The sequence below is a fragment of the Stigmatopora argus genome, chromosome 12, assembly GCF_051989625.1.
Source record: "Stigmatopora argus isolate UIUO_Sarg chromosome 12, RoL_Sarg_1.0, whole genome shotgun sequence".
In the NCBI taxonomy this organism is placed as follows: Eukaryota; Metazoa; Chordata; class Actinopteri; order Syngnathiformes; family Syngnathidae; genus Stigmatopora; species Stigmatopora argus.
In genome coordinates, this window is record NC_135398.1 from 16012936 (window position 1) to 16035402 (window position 22467).

The following is a 22467-nucleotide window of genomic DNA, read 5'->3' on the forward strand; positions in this document are numbered from 1 at the left end:
CCTGAATCGGTGGCCAGTCGATCGCGGGGCACAAGGAGACGGACAACCATGCACACTCACCCATACCTAGGAGTAATTCAGAGTGTCCAATCAGTCTGTCTTTGGAATGTGGGAGGAAACCGGAGTACCCGGAGGAAACCCACGCAGGCCAGAGGAGAACATGCAAACTCCACACCGGTGAACATGACCTGGATTTGAACCCAGGACCCCAGAGCTGTGAGGCCGACGCGCTAACCAGTCGCGCCACCGGGCCGCCAAATTGCATTGTAGTAACAAAAAAAAATACTTACACAAAACATCACAACCAGAAGAGAAATGAATATTAATACTGTGATTTTACATTATTTTTAGGTACAGTTCTGAGAGGTCATTTTTTTAATAACTGGCACCATAACATACACATTCATTCATTCATTTTCTGAAGCGCTTTTCCTCACAAGGCTCATGGGGGGTGCTGGAGCCTATCCCAGCTAACTATAGGCACCAGGCGTGGGACACCCTGTATCGGTGTTCCAGCCAATCGTAAGGCACAAGGAAATGGACAACCATTCAGGGTCAGGCTCAGACCTCGGGGCAATTTAGTGTGTTCAACAAGCCTACGCTGCATGTTTTTGGGATGTGGGATAACACCAGGGGGGGAAAATAAAATAAATAAATAAAATAAAATCAGACTTAGGCTTGTCATCATCATTGACTAGACAAAAGCCTAATTGTCATCATACCCTGCTGCGTATGACGAAATTGAAGGTGCTTCTCCACAAAGTGCACTTTTCTCAGGCAAGAGCCCAACCAAGTGATAGTTTCAGACTTGCCGGCATTCTGCCATGATGGATACATCGCATCACCTCCCGAGCGCAACCAACTCCCGGCGACTGCGAAAGGTTTGCCTCACCGATGCCAACAAAGAATAAAATGGATCACTTACCTCCCACTGTCTGCCTACTTACCCAGTCAGCCAGCAGGAGGCAGATCGCCGCCCAACGTCCTTCATCTTTCCTCACCCCGAAGTTGTTACACAGAGGGGATTGTGTGTCGTGCTACTGCAATTTAGAGTCCTGATGGCTGTGGGAAAGAAGCTGTCCTTAAGCCTCTTTGTCCGTGCCTTGTGAGACCGGTAGCGCCTGCCAGAGGGAAGCAGCTGGAACAGGTCGTGACCAGGGTGGTCCGGGTCCCCAACAATGTTCCCGGCTCTGCTGAGGTAACGAGGGCTGGCAATATCCTCCAGTGAGGGCAGAGAGCAGCCGACGATCCTCTGGGCAGTGTTGATCACTCTCTGCATGGCCTTTTTGTCTGCTGCCGTGCTTCCAGCGTACCACACTGTGATGCCGTATGCCAGGATGCTCTCCACAGTGACTTTATAGAAGGTTACCAGAAGCTTAGTGTCCAAGTTGTTCCTCCTGAGTACCCTCAGGAAATGGAGTCGTTTCTGGGCCTTCTTCACTACTGCCGTGGTGTTTGTGGACCAGGAGAGCTTGTCCGTGACGTGGACCCCCAGGAATTTAAAGGACTGGACCCTGTCTACACGAACTCCATTTATGAGGAGTGGGGCCAGATCTGTGCTCTGTTTGCGGAAGTCCAGGATTATTTCTTTAGTTTTTGTGTTGTTCAGTGTGAGGTTGTTCATCAAGCACCACGAAGACAGTTTGTTGACCTCGTCTCTATAGGCCGCCTCATCCCCTTCTGAGATGAGTCCGACCACAGTGGTGTCATCAGCAAATTTGATGATGTAGTTGGACCGGTGGGTTGGTGTACAGTCATAAGTGTACAGGGAGTACAGAAGAGGACTCAGTACACAGCCTTGAAAGCATAAAACCAAGCAACCCTAACAGCTGGTTGACGGACATTTTGGAAAAAGAACTACATATCCAAAGACGATTGCCTTTGACGACTTTTAATAATGTTTCTATAGTGCAACAAACAAACGTTGTCAAAATGGGCGATCACACGACCCGTGAAGACTTTCGGGATGTGTTTTTTCAACAAAGACAGAAAGTTCCTGAAATTTCTCCAGCATTTCTTTAATTTTCGCTGTTAGAATGCTTGTTGCTCCTCATTGTCCGCCTTCTCGTTATATTGCTCTTGGATTGCTGAGCTCGATTTTATGCTCCTCGCTGACTACTAGTACTTTTCATTCACGCTGGTAATTTTCTTCGGAGGAATGCTGATAAAAACAGAAGCAGCTGCTTTATCCACACTTGGAAAAACTCAACAAAAAACACTGTCAGAACTCTGTGATGAGGAACGGCAGTCAAAAGTACAGAAGAGAATCTTGAAACATGTATAGTGGTTGTTGTGAGACAGCCAATGAGAGCCCAGTAGAGTGTCGAGAGCTTATAAAATTAGAATCAATCTATCCGCAACAACTTCAAAATAAAATAACGGATACAGGAAATGCATTTAACTTTGGGGGGATTTGGTAACTTGGATCTTTTTCGTATCTTGAGGCACTCATTTGCAGGAACTAATTTTCAATGACGCGCAGCTGCGCGAGCGCAACGGCAAGACAGGAGCGACAAACAAGAGTAGGGAAATGAACATCAGAACACAGGAAGAAGGCAATGTAAAAACAATAACAAGCTAGTCCTAACATTTATGAACAATTGAGCAACTTAGGGAGGCTCATAGAAACTACCTGTTCCCAATTAAGATAATAATGTACCAAGAATTACGGTACAGGGTTGCAGTTTGAGAGTGTCAAAATTTGTGTTTTTTAAGAGTGTATTTTTGTACAATATAGTATGATGGATTCTTGTTATTATTAATATCGAGGGTTGTTTGATTTTGTATTCCCTCCAAAACATTCCCAAAATGATGCACACAATAGGATAACGCACGACCACTTGCCAATGAGAAGTAGTCTATATAACTCGTATTAAAGATCGCCTCGCTGTTCGCAATGACTAACGGGAAAAGAAAAACACAGAAAAAAATGCAACGCTCCGACCAGTGCTTGCAGAGACATTACACGAGGGAGTTGCGACCACAGAGACATTACATTGGGGAGTTGCGGGGAGAGACAGTGCCCATGATGTTCTTATGAGCAGCATCTCGCGTCCGCTGTCTGCTCGTATATCAAAATTTGTTTCGTATCTCAAGATAAATGTCTGCTCAAAATTTTACTCATATCTCAAATTGCTCGTATGTCGGGGCACTCATATGTCGAGGTACCACTGTATTTGCAATATTAAACAGAAGGTTATTCAATTTTAGGGTCACAGGGCCAAATTGAATTTGGGTGTTTAGACAGAGTTGTACACTCTCAGAGTGCTCCTCTAGTTTTAAATATATCAGTTTTTTCCTGGTACTGGCATTGTAAATATTCATAGTTGAGTTGTGAATTGCTAACCTCAGAATTTCCTACCTCCCAGGAGATGATAAGCCTTTCAGAAGGCAGCACGGTTGATCTGAAGAAGCCTGGTGAAGAGCTGGACAATTTTTCTGATCTCGCTGAAGGGTGCTTAGAGCCAGAGGAATGCTTCCCAGAATGTTTGTATATTAATTACTTTACATTTCCTTTCAAGAGATTTAATTCCCTTCTGATAAATATCAACCTTTTAAGGGTTTTGCTTGTTTTGCGTCATGTTTCAATTTATTTGTTTTCCGTGCGTTTACATGTTACTTATAGTTTGCGTGAAGCACTGCCCATGCTGTGAAATTGACATCAGCCAAGGTCTGGGCCAGGCCTGGTGGAGACTGAGAAAGACCTGCTACCAGATTGTGGAACACAGCTGGTTTGAGACCTTCATCATTTTTATGATCCTTCTCAGCAGTGGCGCTCTGGTAAAGTATCATCCTAATTTAATGTATGCTGTGTAATTACAAGACATTACAAGTCAAAGTGCCTCAATAGTCAACCCGCACTATTTGAGGGCGGCTAGGAGTGAGCATGGTCGTGAATGTGCTGAAATCGTTTACAGTAATCCATTGAATATCGCAGATAATGTAGATCAGACATGGCCACAATAATCGAAAAACAAAAAAGCTGCTTGCTTTGGACCCATTGTTTTTCCATTAATTCTGCACTGACTAACACAAAAACACAGAATAAATGCAACAATCTGCCCAGTGCTCGTAAATATCTTTACACGAGGGAGATGCGTCGAGAAAGACTATTATCATAAGCAGCGTCTCGCGTCTCAGCCACCTGGCTGTCTCGTATGCTCGTAGTATCTCAAAATTTGTCTCGTATCTGAAGGCAAATATTTGCTCGGAATTTTACTCGTATCTCAAATTTCTTGTATGTTGGGGCACTTGTATGTCAAGGTATTAATGTATTTGTAATACCTCATTTAACTGCTCACAACAGTTTATTTTGACATCTAAGCAGAAATCGCAAATAGTACGTTCAACCTCCTTAAAACCGCTCACAAGGGCTTCTTTTTGTGTCTAAAACACTACCTACGTAGAAATTGGCAAATTCCAAATCCTTAGTGCATATACTAAACTCCTCTTTTCAGCCAACGTCGCCCAAATGGAATTGGAGGCTAATATCGCTCCAGGTTAAAAGTTGCCTTGTTTATAAACATGAGTACAGAAATGCCCGAATTAGTGATAAGTCTTTCTAAAGAACAAGTAATAGATGTTTACTGAAAATTGTTTTATGATTAAGTGTTAGAATTGGTTACTCACTCGCCTGACTTCGGTGCGGGCAGGCGCGGGCTCAATTCCTGCTGGCGGCGGTATGATTTGGGGTGCGGATGGTCGTTTATCTCTCTGTGTGCCCTACAGCTGACTGGCGACAAGTCTAGGGTGTAGTCTGCCTTTCGTCCAAAGACAGCTGGTTTAGACCCCAGCAATCTCCGCAACCCTTTCTAGGATGGGCGGTACGAAAGAATGAATGAATGAATGAATGAACGAACGAACGAACAAACGAATGAATGAATTGGTTGCTTCATCGAGCATAGATATTATGAATGAATCATTGTTCCATGAAGTTTCTAATCCCCTATTTGTCCGAAGATGTGGGTGTCATACCTTGGTTGATGTCCAGAGAGCAGTGCTTCTCAAATAGTGGGGCGAGGACCTCTAGGGGATTGCAGAGTGATGCCAGGGAGGCGCAAAGCGATTCTGACTTAAGAATCATACTACAGTGGTACCTCGACATACGAGTGGCCCGACATACAAGCAATTCGAGATACGAGTAAAATTTCGGGCAAATATTTATCTTGAGATACAAGACAAATTTTGATATACGAGCAGACAGCGGATGCGAGATGCTGCTCATAAGAACTCCGTCGTGTAATGTCTCTGGTCGCAACTCCCTCTTTGTAATGTCTCTGCGAGCACTGGGCGGAGCGTTGCATTTTTTCAGTTTTTTTTCCCATTAGTCAGTGCGAATGGCGTATATACTACTTCTCGTTGGCAAGTGGCCGTGCGTTATCCTATTGTGAGGACATTTGTGTGCATCATTTTGGGAATATTTTGAAGGGAATACAAACTCAAACAACCCTCGATATTGACTGAAAGTCAGTGTGGAGGCGGGGCAAAAAGAGCCAAGAAGAAAGGTATCAAAATGTCCCAAAAAAAATTGAATTACGTTTAGTGTTAGGTTCGATTAAACCTATTTTTGAGTGTGTCTGCATCGTAATTCAAGTTCATTTAAATTTGTTTATGTTATGTTAAGAGCGCTTTGCCATGCAAAGAGCACCCCTCCCGTCCCTCCCCTCTCTGTCTGTCTCTCTCTCTCTCCCCTCTTCGAAATCCGTATAATTTTAGTACTATTAAACACATTTTAGTAATATTAAACCACTGGTTATGTGTTACTTTGTTAATAGATGGCGAATTAGAACAAATATAATTTTTCCAATCCAATATCCGTTTTTTGGTGTTTTTTCAGAGGGTTGGAACAAATTAATTGTTTTTTAGTTCATTTCAATGGGAAACGTTCATTTGAGTTACGAGAAAATCGACATGCGAGCTCAGCCCCGGAACGAATTAAGCTCGTATCTCGAGGTACCACTGTATTTGCCAGGCTACAATAAAGTGCCGTTGCACATTCACTCAGTAGATAGCAGTGGTGCGCTCACGGTCAGAGTTTGCTCAGGGAGTTATACAGAAGTGTACTTACAATTTTATAGAAAAATACTTTTTTTTTAATTGCGAAAGGTTTAATGCGTGCCCAACAGAAAATAATTGAGAAGCACTGTCATAGACAGAATCCCAATAAGGGCTATCATATCATGGAGTTGCAATTTGACAACCAAACAATGTCATTTTTTTACAGATTTTCTCAAGGACTTGTTCAGATCACGTGAAGTGTCGACTGCCGTAAAGAATATTGGTTTGTGTACCAAAAGCCTATTAAACAACAATTATTCTGTATACAGTCGTAAGGACAAAAAGATGAATTCAAACCTGAAAGAGTTATTACAAAGGGTGAAAAATGAATTATGTACTTTATTTTCTTTACTATAAGATGCAACTAAAACACTTCAATTTTTTCAAAAGCCAGCAGTACGCCTTATAATCCAATGCACCTTATATACTGATCAAGATTGGTTTATCAAGACGTCCCAAAGCACGTGTGTAGTGCGTTGCCCTCAGAATTCTGGGGCCGAGGGTTCGATCCCAGCTTCGGACCTTCCTGTGGGGAGTTTGCATGTTCTCCCTGGACTTGCGTGCCTCCTTCCTCTAACACACCTGAATCAAATGATCAACTCATCAGCAAGCTGTCCAGAAGCTTCATACCAATCCCGATTATTTGATTCAGGTATGTTGTTGGAGGGAGACATGGAAAACAGACTGGATAGGGGCTCTCGAAGACCAGAGTTGGCCACCCCGATCTAGTGGATGTATAACACAATCCCTTACTACTACTACTACCACTACTACTACTACTACTACCACTACTACTACTACCACTACTACTACTACCACTACTACCACTACTACTACTACCACTACTACTACTACCACTACTACTACTACTACTACTACTACTGCTGCTGCTACTACCACTACTACTACTACCACTACTACTACATCTTCTACTGGTACTACTGCTGCTACTAGTATAACTTAAAATTACCACTACCACCACCATTGACTGAATGTGCCCTTTACTACTACCACTACTACTCCTACTGCTGCTACTACCACTACTACTACTACTGCTACTACCACCACCACTACTACTACTACTATTGCTGCTGCTGCTGTTGTTGTTGTTAGGTCACCCAGGCGCCTGAGGATTACCCTCAGCAGCGCTAGAGCTGTCACTGGAACGCGGATTAGTTCATCCAGGGGGTAGCCGGAGGTGTGGGGCAGTGCGAATATCTCCGGCTGGATGAAAAACGTAGGGCGCCACGTTCCTGGGTGGCAGCTCTGGGTGGTTTTGTTGGATTCGCAGGCCGCGACAGGCGGCCTCTCGGGAGACACCTCATGAAGGTTCCAACTGTTGTCTCCCCGCTGCTGCTGCTGCTGCTGCCACTACTACTACTACCACTGATAGATCTGAAATAGAACTTCAGGAGCAGGTCAAGAAAGAGTGAGATCAATTTAAAGCAGGTGTCTCAAACCCATTCCGCAAAGGGCCGCAGTGGGTCCTGGTTTTTGTTTCAATCGTTCCAGTGTCAACATTTTAACCAATCAGGGTCTTCTAAAATAAGTAGCACCTGGCTGCAATCAGCTGATTACACTTGCAAAAGGTGTCCGCTTGTTGGGTTGGAATGAAAACCTGCACCCGCTGCGGCCCTTTGAGGACCGGTTTGAGACCCCTGATTTAAAGGAAATGGGTTTATTACCAGACTGCAGGATGGAGAGAGAGCTCTAACAGCTGTGAACCACTCTCTGTTGTCCTTGCAACTCTCTCCGAATGAACAGTGGGTCAGTCTTTATATAGGAAAACAGGGTAATATTTCTAAGAGAGCGATGTAGGACAAAGTTTATGTAAACAAAACTTTAGGCTGATATGGTTAGACATTTGCAGGGCTAAGTTCTATGCAAACACAATATTTTTATAGCTCACACAAACTGCCGCAGCCTATCTTACATCGCACGATTCAAACAAACAATTATTAAGCCAGTTGGCCACATTGCACAATACAAGCAAACAATTGCAAATCCTGTTAGCCAGCCTATCTTACATTTCCCGATGCGAACAAACAATTGCAAAGCCAGCTAGTTAGCCCATCTTACATTCCACGAGCTTAACAAACAATTGTAAAGCCAGTTTGGCCAGTCTATCTTACATTTTACGATCGTAACAAACAATTGTAAAGCGAGTTTGGCCACATGGCGTGACATGAACAAACAATTATTAAGCCAGTTGGCCAGTCTATCCCACAATTCCCTCCTGCTGTGACTATAAAAACATCCAAACTTCATTCATTACCGACGCTACTTTTGAACGAAATTCTTCACAAATTACTTCGAACTGGAGTTTAGACCGACCAGAAGGGGGCGAAAACCCTCACACAGTTCAGGGAAAATTGCTCCCTTGACCTCCCGCTTGGGACGATCGCCTCATGGTCTGTAGCGCGACATCAGGATCAGATTGGGATATGGATTGTTGCATGTGTATACGAGTTAGCATTAGCTATGTTTCAACAATCATGGTACGTTCGACTGTGGCATTAATGATACGTTTTATCAAAGCTGAGAAGCAGGGTAAACAAGAGGTTAGGATAACAAGCACGAGAGCAATAACAGTTACAAACGGTACTAGGGATTTCAAATGAGTCTGTGTCCATGAACCCGAGAGGAACCAGTCAAGCCATCCTCGTTGTGGAACCGGATCTCCGGTCACAGCGCTCTGCATGTTCCTCATAGCCTGCAGGGCATCATGGACTGAGCAGGACGTGCCGGCAGGGATGAAGGCGCAGCCTGAGTCTCCCACCACGGCACACACACCTCCCCGCTGGGCGGCCACTCCATCAAGAGCAGGGCGGCCCTGGACAATCACCTGGGCCATGGCGGCTACCTGGGCCTCTCGGCCTTGCTGCAGCCAGACTGAGGCGCCGACACAGGCCCAGAACCTGCAGTCAATAGACTCCAGACGCAGGGCGTTCCTTGCCGCTCCCACCCAGGGGAACAGAGCCATCAGGATTTTGGAGGAGACTGACCAGTGTTTGTGTTTGAGGGGGACATCCGAGCCCCACACTGGATCATGGTCATGAGCTCCGCTGGGCGGCCACTCCATCAAGAGCAGGGCGGCCCTGGACAATCACCTGGGCCATGGCGGCTACCTGGGCCTCTCGGCCTTGCTGCAGCCAGACTGAGGCGCCGACACAGGCCCAGAACCTGCAGTCAATAGTCTCCAGACGCAGGGCGTTCCTTGCCGCTCCCACCCAGGGGAACAGAGCCATCAGGATTTTGGAGGAGACTGACCAGTGTTTTTGTTTGAGGGGGACATCCGAGCCCCACACTGGATCATGGTCATGAGCTCCAACACTCGTTCATCAGCTTTGACGGTGGTGGCCGACTTGGTCAAGTTAGCGGTCAAAATCACACAGTGAGGTCCGTCCCAACTTGGAGATGACCAGCACTTTCTTTTTATCACCTTGACGAGTACCAGGTCGCCTGGGGACAGGACCTCCTGTGTGGGAGACCGAGAATATGTCGGCAGATCATTTGCATTTATCACAGTTCTTTCTTGGGACATTTTGCATAACCACTGAGTGAGAGAATATGTTTCTCCTGTCTCCTCCACCACCAGTCTGAGTCTTACTGTTCCATTGGTTCTTTCAACGAGTCCAGCACTTTGGGGCGGCAGGCGCAATGATACCTCAGGTGAATTCCAAGATTCCATCCCATAGCTTGCATCACGCGGCTCACGAAGCGAGCACCACCATCACTCCAAATGACTCGTGATATTCCATGGCTTGGAATGATTCTTTTGCATATGGTTTTTGCGACTGTCCTGGCGTCCGCTTTCTTGGATGGGCATATCTCAACCCACTGTAAGTGTGTCAATGACCACCAGACAGTACCTGTATATGTCACCTTGGTTCAGCTCGATGAAATCCATGTTCAGAACCTCGAAGGGATATGTCCCTGTCTGCCTTGTTCCGCGCTTGGGTCGTTCATTGCCTTGAAAGTTGTGTCCACAGCAGGTGAGACAGTTTCTGCAAAAAAAATTTAAAGTCGGTTTGGAGACCTCTGGGAACATGCATTGTTTGTTGTACTATACTGATCACCCCCCCCCCCCCCTGTTGAGACATGGCTCCTCCCATGGCTCAATTTGGCAATTACTTCAAACAATGATTGTGAGACGCATGGCTTGTTTGCATAGAGGCCGTTCTCGCGTTGAGTGGCTCCTTCTGCCTCCTACCGCAGCTTCTCTTTTTCTTTTTCAGTGCCCACAAATTCAATTTCACAGAGCAGATTATTTGTTCCTCCACCTCAAGTTTGACATTTGGAGTACTGCTGCTGCATTTTCATCAAAAATTTTAATTTGACGAAATATTTTTTCCATAATTTATCGCCGCCATCCCTGAAAAAGGGCTCATTGGCGATATCAGAAATCGATTTCAAATTTCCAAATCCTTTTCCACCTTGATATCTGATCGATTGATTATACCTTGGTGGTCAGCCAATCAAAAACACAAGACAGACAACCATTCACGCATACACTCATAATCAGACATCAGTGGTCTGCAAATTTGCTGTCCAATCAGCAATAATCATTCCCAAAGGAAATAGGTCAACATAATTTGGTTGACATCAATTGTTCGATGTTTATGCAATCTGTAATATCATGAATATTCTAATAGCCATTAATATGACCCATGCCAAAGCATATTTCACCTGCTCAGGACAAACCAGGGAAATTATGCCTATCCTAAGTCAATTATTTTATCTAAACCATCCAGGTACAATTTGGGTGCCATTATCACTATAAATCAATGATTCTTTGGAATCCCATATCGTGCACGGTCTTTTTTTTCAATCTCTCTCTCTCTGCCTCTCTCTCTGTCACAATCTCTCTGTCACTCCCTCAGCTGCTTTTCCCACACTTTCTTTTCTATGCACTTGCAATAATCTTTTCTTCATGATTACAAAACTCTTTTCTATTCACTTACAAAACTCATTTCTATTCACTTACCAAAATCTTTTCTTCAACAATTCCCCTTCTATACTCATCAAACCTTCCATATCCTTCAAATTGAGACAGAAACCATGCCTCTCCACCCATCGCGGCAGACACAGGCAACCTCCCACACTATGCATCCGCATACCCCACATCCGGTAACCCTCCGATCTCCATTCTGCAGTCTGGCAACAAACCCATCTCCCTTGTTGCTTTTCGACCCATTTTAATCACTTACTTAATAGTTTAAACAACAATTCGATTCTAAATTTACCGAAATTGATCTCAATACTTCGTGATTCACCCAATATTTCTGATCACACCAAGCGGAGTCCCTGACTCAACACTCTTAGTGGGTTCCCTGACTCAACAATTTTAGTGGGGTCCCTGACTCAACACTTAGTGGAGTCCCTGACTCAACACTACCGCATACCTGTCAACCTGGGCCAATTCCTCCCCGTATTAATGATTGGAATTCCCCGTATTAAGCAATAGAAAACCGTACAAATGCAACGCGGCACATATTTACTCACATAGGGTGCACGTAAAAGTGTTATGGTCGCGCCGCGTTGTCGTGACGCGACCGTGAATGTATTCGGACCCAAGCGCTATGACTCATAGCTGCTTAAATAACGAAACAGGAAATGATTTAATCATTTCCTGTTTCGTGTGAAAGGGGAATGCGTGTGCGCATATCATGCTTAAAGCATGACAATATTAGCAGTTGACGATGACGTTTTCGTCTGCTACCAGTGACCGAGACGATCCGGATTAGAGCCGAAATGCGTAAAACGAGATCCGTTTTACAAAAAACGTACTTTAAAAAAATCCCGTACAAAAGTTGTTATACGGCGTACACAATTTGAAATGATCAAAAAACGTATAAAATACGGGAAAAATGTATAAGTTGACAGGTATGCTACCGCAGTGATAATACTAATTCAAATTATCACACTTCACAGAGACAGAAATCAGAGGGTGAACTCACGATCTTCTCGTTCCAAACCTGCCCTGGTTCAGAGGGACCCGTCACCAGATCACCGGAGCGGCGAGGGAACGTTCGTCGGGTTGACCCTTCCAATGAAGGATGCTGTCAACAGTCTTTATTTTGCCCTTCGTCGTGCTCCGTCGTCGCTCCGGCAATTGTTGGCATGTTGGGTCCCGGGTTTCGGCACCAAAGTATGATAGATCTGAAATACATCTTCAGGAGCAGGTCAAGAAAGAGTGAGATCAATTTAAAGGAAATAGGTTTATTACCGGACTGCAGGATGGAGAGAGAGCTCTAACAGCTGTGAACCGCTCACAGTCTGTTGTTCTTGCAACTCTCTCTCCGATATATATATATATATATATATATATATATATATATATATATATATATATATACACATATATATACATATATATGTATATATATATATATATATATATATATATATATTAAATAGGGGTGACCCTACCCCCACTCAACGATAATTGAGGTATTACTGTATAGACATTTTCAGTCTAATTTATAGATAACTGCAGTATCAAGACGAATGAAAAAAATCCAAAATCCCTTTGTTGGCACATGCCTAAATCTCTTAATAGTTATGCAGACTAGGTGTCATATTTGAATTATAAGATGAGCCATGTCTTTGTCTGTTTTTCAGTTCTGACCATTGTTTATTGCATGGATTGGGCAAGGGCGGGCAAAATGGTCCTCAAAGTCCGCTGTGGGTGCAGGTTTTTGTTCCAACCGATCCAATACAGACAGTTTAACCAATGAGGTTTCTGGTGAAACAAGAAGCACCTGACTGCAATACACTGATTGTACTTCAAACATACCAGATTGGTGGAAAGGTTTCCTCTTACGGGTTGGAACGAAAATATGCACCCACTGCGGCCCTTTGTGGAATAGTTTGCCCACCCCTGTTATAGGTGGTCCATTAGGCCATACCTAAGAAAACACCACAGACTTTTATTTCATTTTACATTCCATCTAAAGTTGTATCTTAAACAAATTGATCTGTTTAGGTACACATCAGAATAATGATTGGGCTTAACTAATTTGTACAGTTTGTCACACTGTTATTTCTCGACTGCAGGCCTTTGAGGATATCTACATTGAGAAGAGAAAAGTCATAAAAGTTATGCTGGAGTATTCAGACAAGGTTTTCTCCTACATCTTTGTACTGGAGATGTTCCTCAAATGGATTGCATATGGCTTCAAGAAGTATTTCACCAACTACTGGTGCTGGCTCGACTTTCTCATTGTGGATGTAAGTGAACAAATAATAATGTGCATGCAAGATATAGTTCAGGTTGAACCCTATCTCAGGCTGAATTGATATTTGATTGCTTTGAGGGCCTTAATCCCTGGTAATTGTCATAGAATTTACACAACTTTTCAGGGATGTTCACGACCGGAACTGATTTGCAACGAAGAATTTTTTTTTTTACACATTTTATTTGAATAGTAGGATTTCGGCCCAAATGAAAATATTTTGACAAATGCATCCAGTCATTTAAACTGGATGACCATATGCGTTTAAAATAAAGAAATAAACATCAAAACTCATGACATCTACCAAATTGCCCGAGACATGCAGTGGCCTGGCTTGACTTATTGTGATTTTACTCGCTGTTATACAGATTGCTACTGACCGCTCTATTGTTAGGGTAAGTTTTAGTTATTAGGTCTCAGGTGAGTATAAACTCTAGGAGTAAAACTCGCATCTGCATCAAAAATGTCTTTTTTCTCCTATTTGAAGTTTGTTATGATACCAAAAGCCACTGTTTACAAAAAAGGTATTTTTCAAGAAAAAAAAATGAAAAGCCGTTTTGTCAATTCATCAGTTCATGGCACTTCAGGACTTTGGCTTTTTTATCAAAACAATTCAGCGCCACATACTATATGGTCTATCTACAGAAGATCAAGCCTATCAGTTCAGCCTATTTATTATGATGAATTATTCATTAACTTTAATATTAACAAAGATTATTATATTGTAAATAATTTATGTAATTAAATGAGTGCTTAGCAGATTTTCTGTAGTTGAGCTTGCTTGATTTGTTTATTTGCAAACTCAACTTTTGTACTTGATAAAAAAAATATTGTCATGTTACTACAACTTTTATTTGTGCTTTAATTATGTTTTGTTTTCTGAAATTGGGGGTCACTCAAAGAACCTCCCTCCCTCCCCCTTTGTTCTTTTTTTACTATCAATCTTAAGCATCTTCTTTAGATATGTTGGAAAAGAACATCTGTAAATTGACTTTTATAAAGAAATTCAGGCCATTGGGACCTTTATGTGGGCTAAATTATTTTCAACATCTCATTGGCTGAAAACTGGTAATTTATTTGGCACATTTGTTACAGATTCTTTATAAAACTCACTCTATTTGATATATATCAATATACTATTTGCATATATATCTGAGTATACATATACGGATAGATTATGTACATACAGTGTCTTGGGAAAGTATTCGGCCCCTCTGAACTTTTCAAACTTTCGCCACATTTCAGGCTTCAAACATAAAGATATAAAACTGAAACTTTTTGACAAGAAACCGGAGCGGCCCGGCAGATGAGTGGTTAGTCTGTAGGCCTCACAGTTCTGGGGTCCTGGGTTCGAATCCAGTCTGGTCCTCCTGTGTAGAGTTTGCCTGTCCAATTTTTCTCGGCTCTCCAATTTTCCTCCCACGTTCCAAAAACATGCAGGGTAGGCTGGTTGGACCCTGTAAATTACACCTAGGTATGAGTGTGAATGTGAATTGTTGTCCGTCCCCTTGTACTCTGAGATCGGCTGGCCAACATTTCGGGATGTCCCCCGCCTCTGGCCCCAAGTCAGCTGGGATAGGCTCAAGCAGCCCCCCTCGCGGCCCCCCTTTGAGGATAAAGCGGTTCAGAAAATTAATGAATGACAAGAATCATCAAGTCCTTATAAATTCTCCTGCTCTGTGGTAGTCTCAGGGTTCTGTTTAAAGTGCAGAGAGCATCATGAAGACCAAGGAACACAAGGAACATACTGTTGTGGAGAAGTTTAAAGCTGGATTTGGATACAAAAAGATTTCCCAAGCTTTAAACATCTCAAGGAGCACTCTGCAAGCAATCATATTGAAATGGAAGGAACATCAGACCACTTCAAATCAACCAAAACCAAGCCGTCACTCTAAACTTTTATCTCGAAAAAGAGAAGACTGATCAGAGATGCAGCCAAGAGAGTTATCACTCTGGATGAACTGCAGAGATCTACAGCTGAGGCGGTATAGTCTGTCCATAGGACGACAATCAGTCGTACATTGTACAAATCTAGCCTTTATGGAAGAGTGTGAGCAAGAAAGCCATTTCTTAAAAAGTATTTTTTAAAGTTTGCCACAAGCCACCTGAGAGACACCAAACATGCTCTGGTCAGATTAAACCAAAACGATATGTTTGGCATGAAATCAACACAAATAAAAATATCCAGGTGTTAGAATAGCCAAGTCAAAATCCAGACCTGAATCTGGGCAGAGCGTCCAAACTCACTGAGGTCGAGCTGTTTGACAAGGAACAATGAACGAGAATTTTAGTCTCTCATTGTCCAAAACTGATGAAGACATCCATCCCCCACTTCTTGATTATTGACAAAAAAGGATTTATATTTTGTTTGAAGCCTGAAATGTGGCGAAAGGTTGAAACGTTCAAGAGGGGCGGATACTTTCGCAAGGCACTGCATATGCATAGTTTTCAGTGTTTGGTCACTCTTGACTTCCATTGACATCCTTCCAAGTTCATCGATATTAATCACCCACGGGTCATTCAACAACGAAACGCCATTTTGTTTTGTTTGTTTTGGATGTATAATAGAGTGGAAGTTTAAATGTTCTAAAATCGGTTCAACAAACAAACCAAACCTTAATCTCACAAATTCTGTTATTCTAACTGTGGAATGTCCCAAAATCACGAAAACAAAAAGTGATTTTTCTCTTCATTTTTTTCTGAGACCTTAGAAGGATTGTGTCATTCTTTTCTCCTCTTCCTCTAGCTTTGTATTTGAGTGTCTGGCTATTTTTGTTGTTCACCACATTTGTTCCTAATAAGACTCCACATTCCATTTCCTGTTGTAGGTATCTCTGATAAGCCTGGTGGCAAACTCACTGGGTTATTCAGATTTTACTGCAATCAAATCACTGAGGACTCTTCGGGCTTTGCGGCCTCTCAGAGCCCTATCCAGATTTGAGGGCATGAGGGTGAGAACAAAAACAACACTGATACATACTGATTATCTAGATAACCATATCATCATTTGTAGGGAGAAAATGCATATGCAGAAACCTTCAGCTACTACATTTTAAAACAAAATGACAATACAATAAAATAGTTAACAGCACCAAATATGTCTATATCAGAAATGTTCATCCACACTAGATACTGCATATAATAAACAAAGATTTCCCAATATGTTTCTGAGTATGTCAAGAGAGCTTTCACCGCTAGCTTCATTCAGCGCATGTAATTGCTTTGTTTTACACACCATGTGACGTCTGTTACATAGTACGTATTTTGTTGGGATGCCATTTTCAGACTATTGGCATCAATGCACAGTAATACCTTGAGATACGAGCTTAATGCGTTCCGGGACCGAGCTTGTATGTTGATTTACACGTATCTCGAAATCAACGTTTCCCATAAAAAATATCTAAATACTAATTAATTTGTTCCCTCGCTCTGAAATAAACACCAAAAACAGGATATTACAATGGAAAAACATATTTTTATTGGTTCTAATTCACCATCTACTAACAGACATACAAATAACTAGTGGTTATGATGTTTTTTAATACTAAAATGAGACATTATTCAGTACAATGCAGGGTGCGCACATGGGAGAGAGAGAGGGAGGGAGAGAGAGAGAGAGAGAGAGAGAGAGAGAGAGAGAGAGGGAGAGAGAGAGAGGGAGGGAGGGAGGGAGGGAGGGAGGGAGAGATAGAGAGAGAGAGAGAGAGAGAGAGAGAGAGAGAGAGAGAGAGAGAGAGAGAGAGAGAGAGAGAGAGAGAAAGAAAGAAAGAAAGAAAGAAAGAAAGAAAAAGACACTTGTTGGACAGCAATGCACTCGTAAAATAACATACGCAATCATAAATTTAATTTCAATGAAGCGCTCTGGTGGTGTTAAAGGCTCCCCTTTTCAGATGCTTGCTTTGCTTTTAAATTCATGTAAATTCCGCTGGCTTTTTTTTCACATATTATTGACTCGATCATGCTATCTCCCGCTAACTGTTTATCTTTTATCCATATTAATGGAAGGCTCTCCATCTCATTATGAATGTCACTGCACAGCTTGGAAATTATGGTTAGTCTTTGGAAGGCTTGATATCCTTAATATCGTCCTTCTGCTTCAGGATGGTGCATATTGTTGAAAAACTCTCGTATTGGCGAGCCAGTGTTACACCCTGCATTCGATCTTGAGACACAGGGGGAAATAATCGGAACAGCGAGATGTTGTTGTTACTTCAATCCAACTTTTACTGTAATCATTAACACAAAAACCCATAACATACAATTACACCCATATATATACATTATCAACACGTTAGAACCCAAAACATAATGTACAATTACACCCATATATATATATATATATATATATATATATATTATCAACACTTTAGAACCCAAAACCCAATGCACACACACACTCGTTCAACACACGGTCATAACTTGTTATATCTTTTACTTTTACAACTTCTAGTAGTCCTACTATTATTCAACAGGGCAAACAATGCAATATCAATAATATAACATCCTTTCTATGACCGTTATAGACACTGTCAACGATAATGGTGGCCGAAGGTAGCGTGCTAAATGCTATTCCATGTGCGTGCCCCGAGACTCTCACATTCACGCCCGTAATTCAAAAGTAAATAAACATTAATAACCATTATCTCTTTTCTCACACGCTAAACAGTGTATATTACAAACCCCAAACTCAAACAGCCTTTACAACAAACAGCATACCTTGAGACACAGGGGGAAATAATCAGAACAGCGAGATGTTGTTGTTACTTCAATCCAACTTTTACTGTAATGATTCAGCACACCTCCCGTGCCTCAAGCTACTTGCTAAGACATCAATAATCGAATACCTATCTTCTTTAACATGCCCCACACTTGCCATGTGGATCCAAGGATCAACAATCGAACACCGATACACACATTCAATCCAAACTCGTCATAGCTTCTTTACATGCAATCGTTAATAAATCAAACACTCTAGCATGTCACACTAATAAATCAAACACTAGTATGTCACACTAATAGATCAAACACTCTAGTATGTCACACTCTCCCCCACAAAAACAAATGTCGTCCCGACATCAGTACATTCCAAATATCTTCCCCTTGTTGGTTGTAATGCTGAACAGTCAAGCGAACTTGTCATTTCACATCCTCTTCTGTAAGCTGATACTCATGAAAAACTCCAGGCGGCAAGGGCCACAGTTCAAATATAATCCACAACTCGTACGGTCCACGTTCACTGGATGGAAACTGTAATCACAGTCCGTAACAGTCCATGTTCGCATAATACATGTCACCCTTGTAGGCTCAAGCCTGTTGGAGTCCATACATAAAGGGTGGTTGAATGTAATATGGCTGCAGGTGTACTAACCAAGGAACCACTCCTGGTGCAGGGTAAGCAGGTAGCAGCTGATGTGGTGACTGAGTACTATAACAGGAGGGGACACCAAGCTGATCATAGGTCGTTCGTCGTGGTGGATGTCTCTCCCTTCTTGGCCGTTCATAAGTCAACGCCTCAGGTTCATTCACAGTGGTTGGCGGAGAGGTCTCTGATAAATGATCATCACGAGGATCTTCAACAGCCAGATTTGTTCCCTCACCAGGCAGGTCCTCCCGCTGATAGTCCTCTTCTCGTTGTACTGGTCCGGAAGCAGGGCCCTTCACTCCGAGTCTCTGATTCGCTGACAGTGGCCTGTGCTCAGACTCCATCCCTTGGGCATCGCTCTCATTTAGCACCTGGAGGGGCTCGTAGTGAAAGTCATATTCGTCACCACTGTCTTCGTCTGACTCTTGAAGATGAGATACGGGCTGCTGTTTCTTTCTCTGCATACTTTTGCCAATTTTTCCTTCTTCTAGTGTTGCCTCAACAGGTAAATGATCACAGGACATCAGTAGATTTCTGTGCAGAACTCTGGAACGCCCTTTACCTTTTTCTGGCCTGACTTCATAAATTGGTAGATCAGATCCCATTCGCCTCACCACCGTATGAACTGCATCTTCCCAGAAGTCACGGAGTTTTCCAGGTCCGCCTCTTGGTGTCAGGTTTTTTATCAGGATGCGTTCTCCTGGTTGTAGCACAGAGCTCCTCACTTTGGTGTCATAGTGCTTTTTACCTCGTTCTGCAGCTTTCCGTGCACTCTCGGTGGCAATGGTGTACGCCTCCTCCATCCCTCGTCTCCATTTCTCCACATAGTCCTGCTGTCCATCTGTATCGGACTTGTTGTACAGTCCAAAGAGCATGTCCACTGGAAGCCTCGGCGATCTCCCGAACAGTAGGTAAAATGGTGAATAACCTGTCACATCACAACGGGTACAGTTGTACGCATGCACAAGCTTGTTCAAAGACTCCTTCCAATTTGATTTCTGTGTCTCACTCAGTGTTCTTAGCATCTGCAGCAATGTCCTGTTCATTCGTTCCACCTGACCATTACCCATCGGGTGATAAGGTGTTGTCCTGGATCCAGCCATGCCACTGAGTCTCTTCAACTGTGTGAACAAATTATTTTCAAATTCTCTTCCCTGATCATGGTGGATACGTAAGGGGAACCCAAACTTCAGGGCAAAGTCATTGAAGATAAGGTTTGCAGCAGCCTTTCCTGACTTGGAGGTGGTGGCATATGCTTGGACAAAACGTGTAAAGTGATCGACAATAACGAGGATATACTCATATCCGCCTTTGCATCGATCAAGATGAAGAAAGTCAATGCAAACGAGCTCAAAGGGCTGTGTTGTCACAATATTCGTCAATGGTGCTCTCTGTTCCTGGCATGGTTTTTTTTGTTTTAGGCAAGGACAGGTTTTAGTCACATAATGTTCAATATCAGACTGCATATACGGCCAGAAGAAACGATCACGCACAAGGGATACTGTGCGGTCGACACCCTGGTGCCCCATGTTATTATGCAACTCTTTCATTACTGTTTCTCGATATTGTTCCGGTAAGACTAACTGTTTACGGGTTGTGGTGGTTCTGTACAGAATCCCGTCACTGTCTGTTATCAGTTTGTCCCACTGCCTGAGCAAACATTTTGTCTTTGGGCTGAGCAACTTCAACTCCTCCGCTGATGGCTTACAACCTGACAGTTTATAATTCAACACAGGACGAATGAACAGGTCAGATTGTTGTGCTTTCCTTACCTCTTCTTTTGGTATAGGGCTGATTGACGCAGCAGCTGTCTCCTCTACATCTGTCACTGAACAACACATCTGTAATGAAGGCAGACTCAAAGGGAACATTTCCTGTACCTTGATTGCTTGGATCGTGGCAACGATGGCATCGGGTGGTAGTTCCTCAGAACATTCCTTCATCAACGACTCAACATCCAGCGGCATCCTTGACAAAGCATCAGCATCATTGTTTTCCCTCCCTGGCCTATATTTTATTGTAAAGTGGAAATCAGCCAATTCTGCAACCCACCTGGAAGTGGTTGCATTTAATTTTGCAGTGGATAGAATGTATGTGAGCGGGTTGTTGTCGCTATATACCGTGAATGCTGGGGCATAGTACAAATAATCTCGAAACTTGTCAGTGATTGCCCATTTTAGAGCCAAAAATTCCAGTTTACCAGAATGTAAGTGATAATTCTTTTCAGCTGCTGTCAATGTGCGGGAGCCGTAGGCAATGACTCTAAGTTTGCCATCCTGCTTCTGACACAACACTGCACCTAACCCTTGGTGTGAGGCATCAGTGTGTACAATGAATGGCTGGGTAAAATCTGGGAATCCTAATACTGGTGGATGGAGCAGGCATTCAATCAGTTGTTCAAGCGCCTGCTGGTGCTCGTCAGTCCATGTGATCGGCTTGTTTGAGGGAACAACATGGCTTGGTTTCTTTGTCTTTGTTTTGTTTGGGGCATTACTCTGGTCTGTTTTCAGAAGGTCATACAGACAACTCGCTCTTCTGGAAAAGTCTTTGATATATTGTCTGTAATAAGTCAGTAGACCAAGCATCTTTCTGAGTTGACCCACAGTGTGTGGTTTGATGTCTTTCAGTGATCGAACAGCTTCAAAATCTGCAGGATCCACCCTGCTGCCTTCTGCAGAAACTATCCTGCCCAAATAGCGAACCTCAGCTTTGAAGAGATTGCACTTGCTGGGTTTTAGTTTGATGCCATACTCTCTGAGGCGACAAAGTACTTGTCTCACATTTTCTACATGCCCTTCAAAAGTCTTACTGAAAACCAGCGTATCATCCAAGTAAGGGATGCAGATATTATCCCGAAGTCCTTCCAGACATTCCTCCATGCAACGCTGAAACGATGCAGGGGCGTTCATGAGGCCAAAAGGGATACGGATCCACTCGTACAGTCCCCATGGTGTAACAAAAGCAGTCAGTGCTCGGCATTCCTCAGACATAAACCCCTGATGATATGCCTTCCCCTGGTCTAGGAGGGAAAACCAGGAGTTCCCGCCCAAGCTATCCATGATGTCTTGAACTCTGGGGATCGGCTGTCTATCTGGATGTGTCTTCCTATTTAGGTCTCTATAGTCTACGCATAACCGAAGAGTTCCATCTTTTTTTCTGACACACACGACCGGCGAGGAGTATGATGAGTTTGACTTTCTCACCCAGCCCTGTGCTATTAAGTCATGGAGATAACCCTTCATCTCTTGGTACAATGGTCGGGGCACTGACATATATGAACGCTTTACTGGCTCAGAATCTTTGAGAGAGATAGTCATTTGTAATCTGTCAATACAGCCAATGTCATTGTCTGAGATTGAGAAGGAGTGACACTCTTCTCTCAGCATTCTTTTGACTACCTTTCTCTGCTCCTCTGTCAGGTGACTTACATCTACAGGTGGGTCCCATTGTTCACCTGTATTGAATGGGGTGCGAATGCTGGTATGGTTCACTGCAGTTGGTGCTGGGGTTGGTTCAAAAATCTCAGCGGGAAGTATAGTCAAAATTTGTTGTACTGTGCCAATTACAGTGCGCCCGGGTAAAAGAATATCATGGCCTGTAGGATTCGAGACATCAATTGTAATGACAGGGAAAACACCCTTTCTTACCCTGACCAAGGTGTCGTTGAACTCAAGACCCTCTGGCCACTGGGCATTCACATCTGGCTGAAAAAGCACACTCGTGCCCTCTTTGAAAGGTTTGGCAGCTATACGACATTCAATCTGAATAATGGTGTGTTTTGGCACTAAAACCCTGTTTTTCCTAGCTCTC

At 43.1% G+C, this 22467-nt stretch overlaps 1 protein-coding gene across 1 annotated transcript in view; it reads left to right on the forward strand.

Annotated features, from left to right (window-relative positions):
- Positions 1-22467, forward strand: part of LOC144086196 (sodium channel protein type 2 subunit alpha-like) — an 86916-nt gene that overhangs the window by 53564 nt on the left and 10885 nt on the right. The window contains 5 exon segments of the mRNA XM_077616040.1: positions 3369-3486; positions 3626-3780; positions 13117-13290; positions 13664-13690; positions 16124-16246. Coding sequence (XP_077472166.1) covers positions 3369-3486; positions 3626-3780; positions 13117-13290; positions 13664-13690; positions 16124-16246 — 597 coding nt within the window.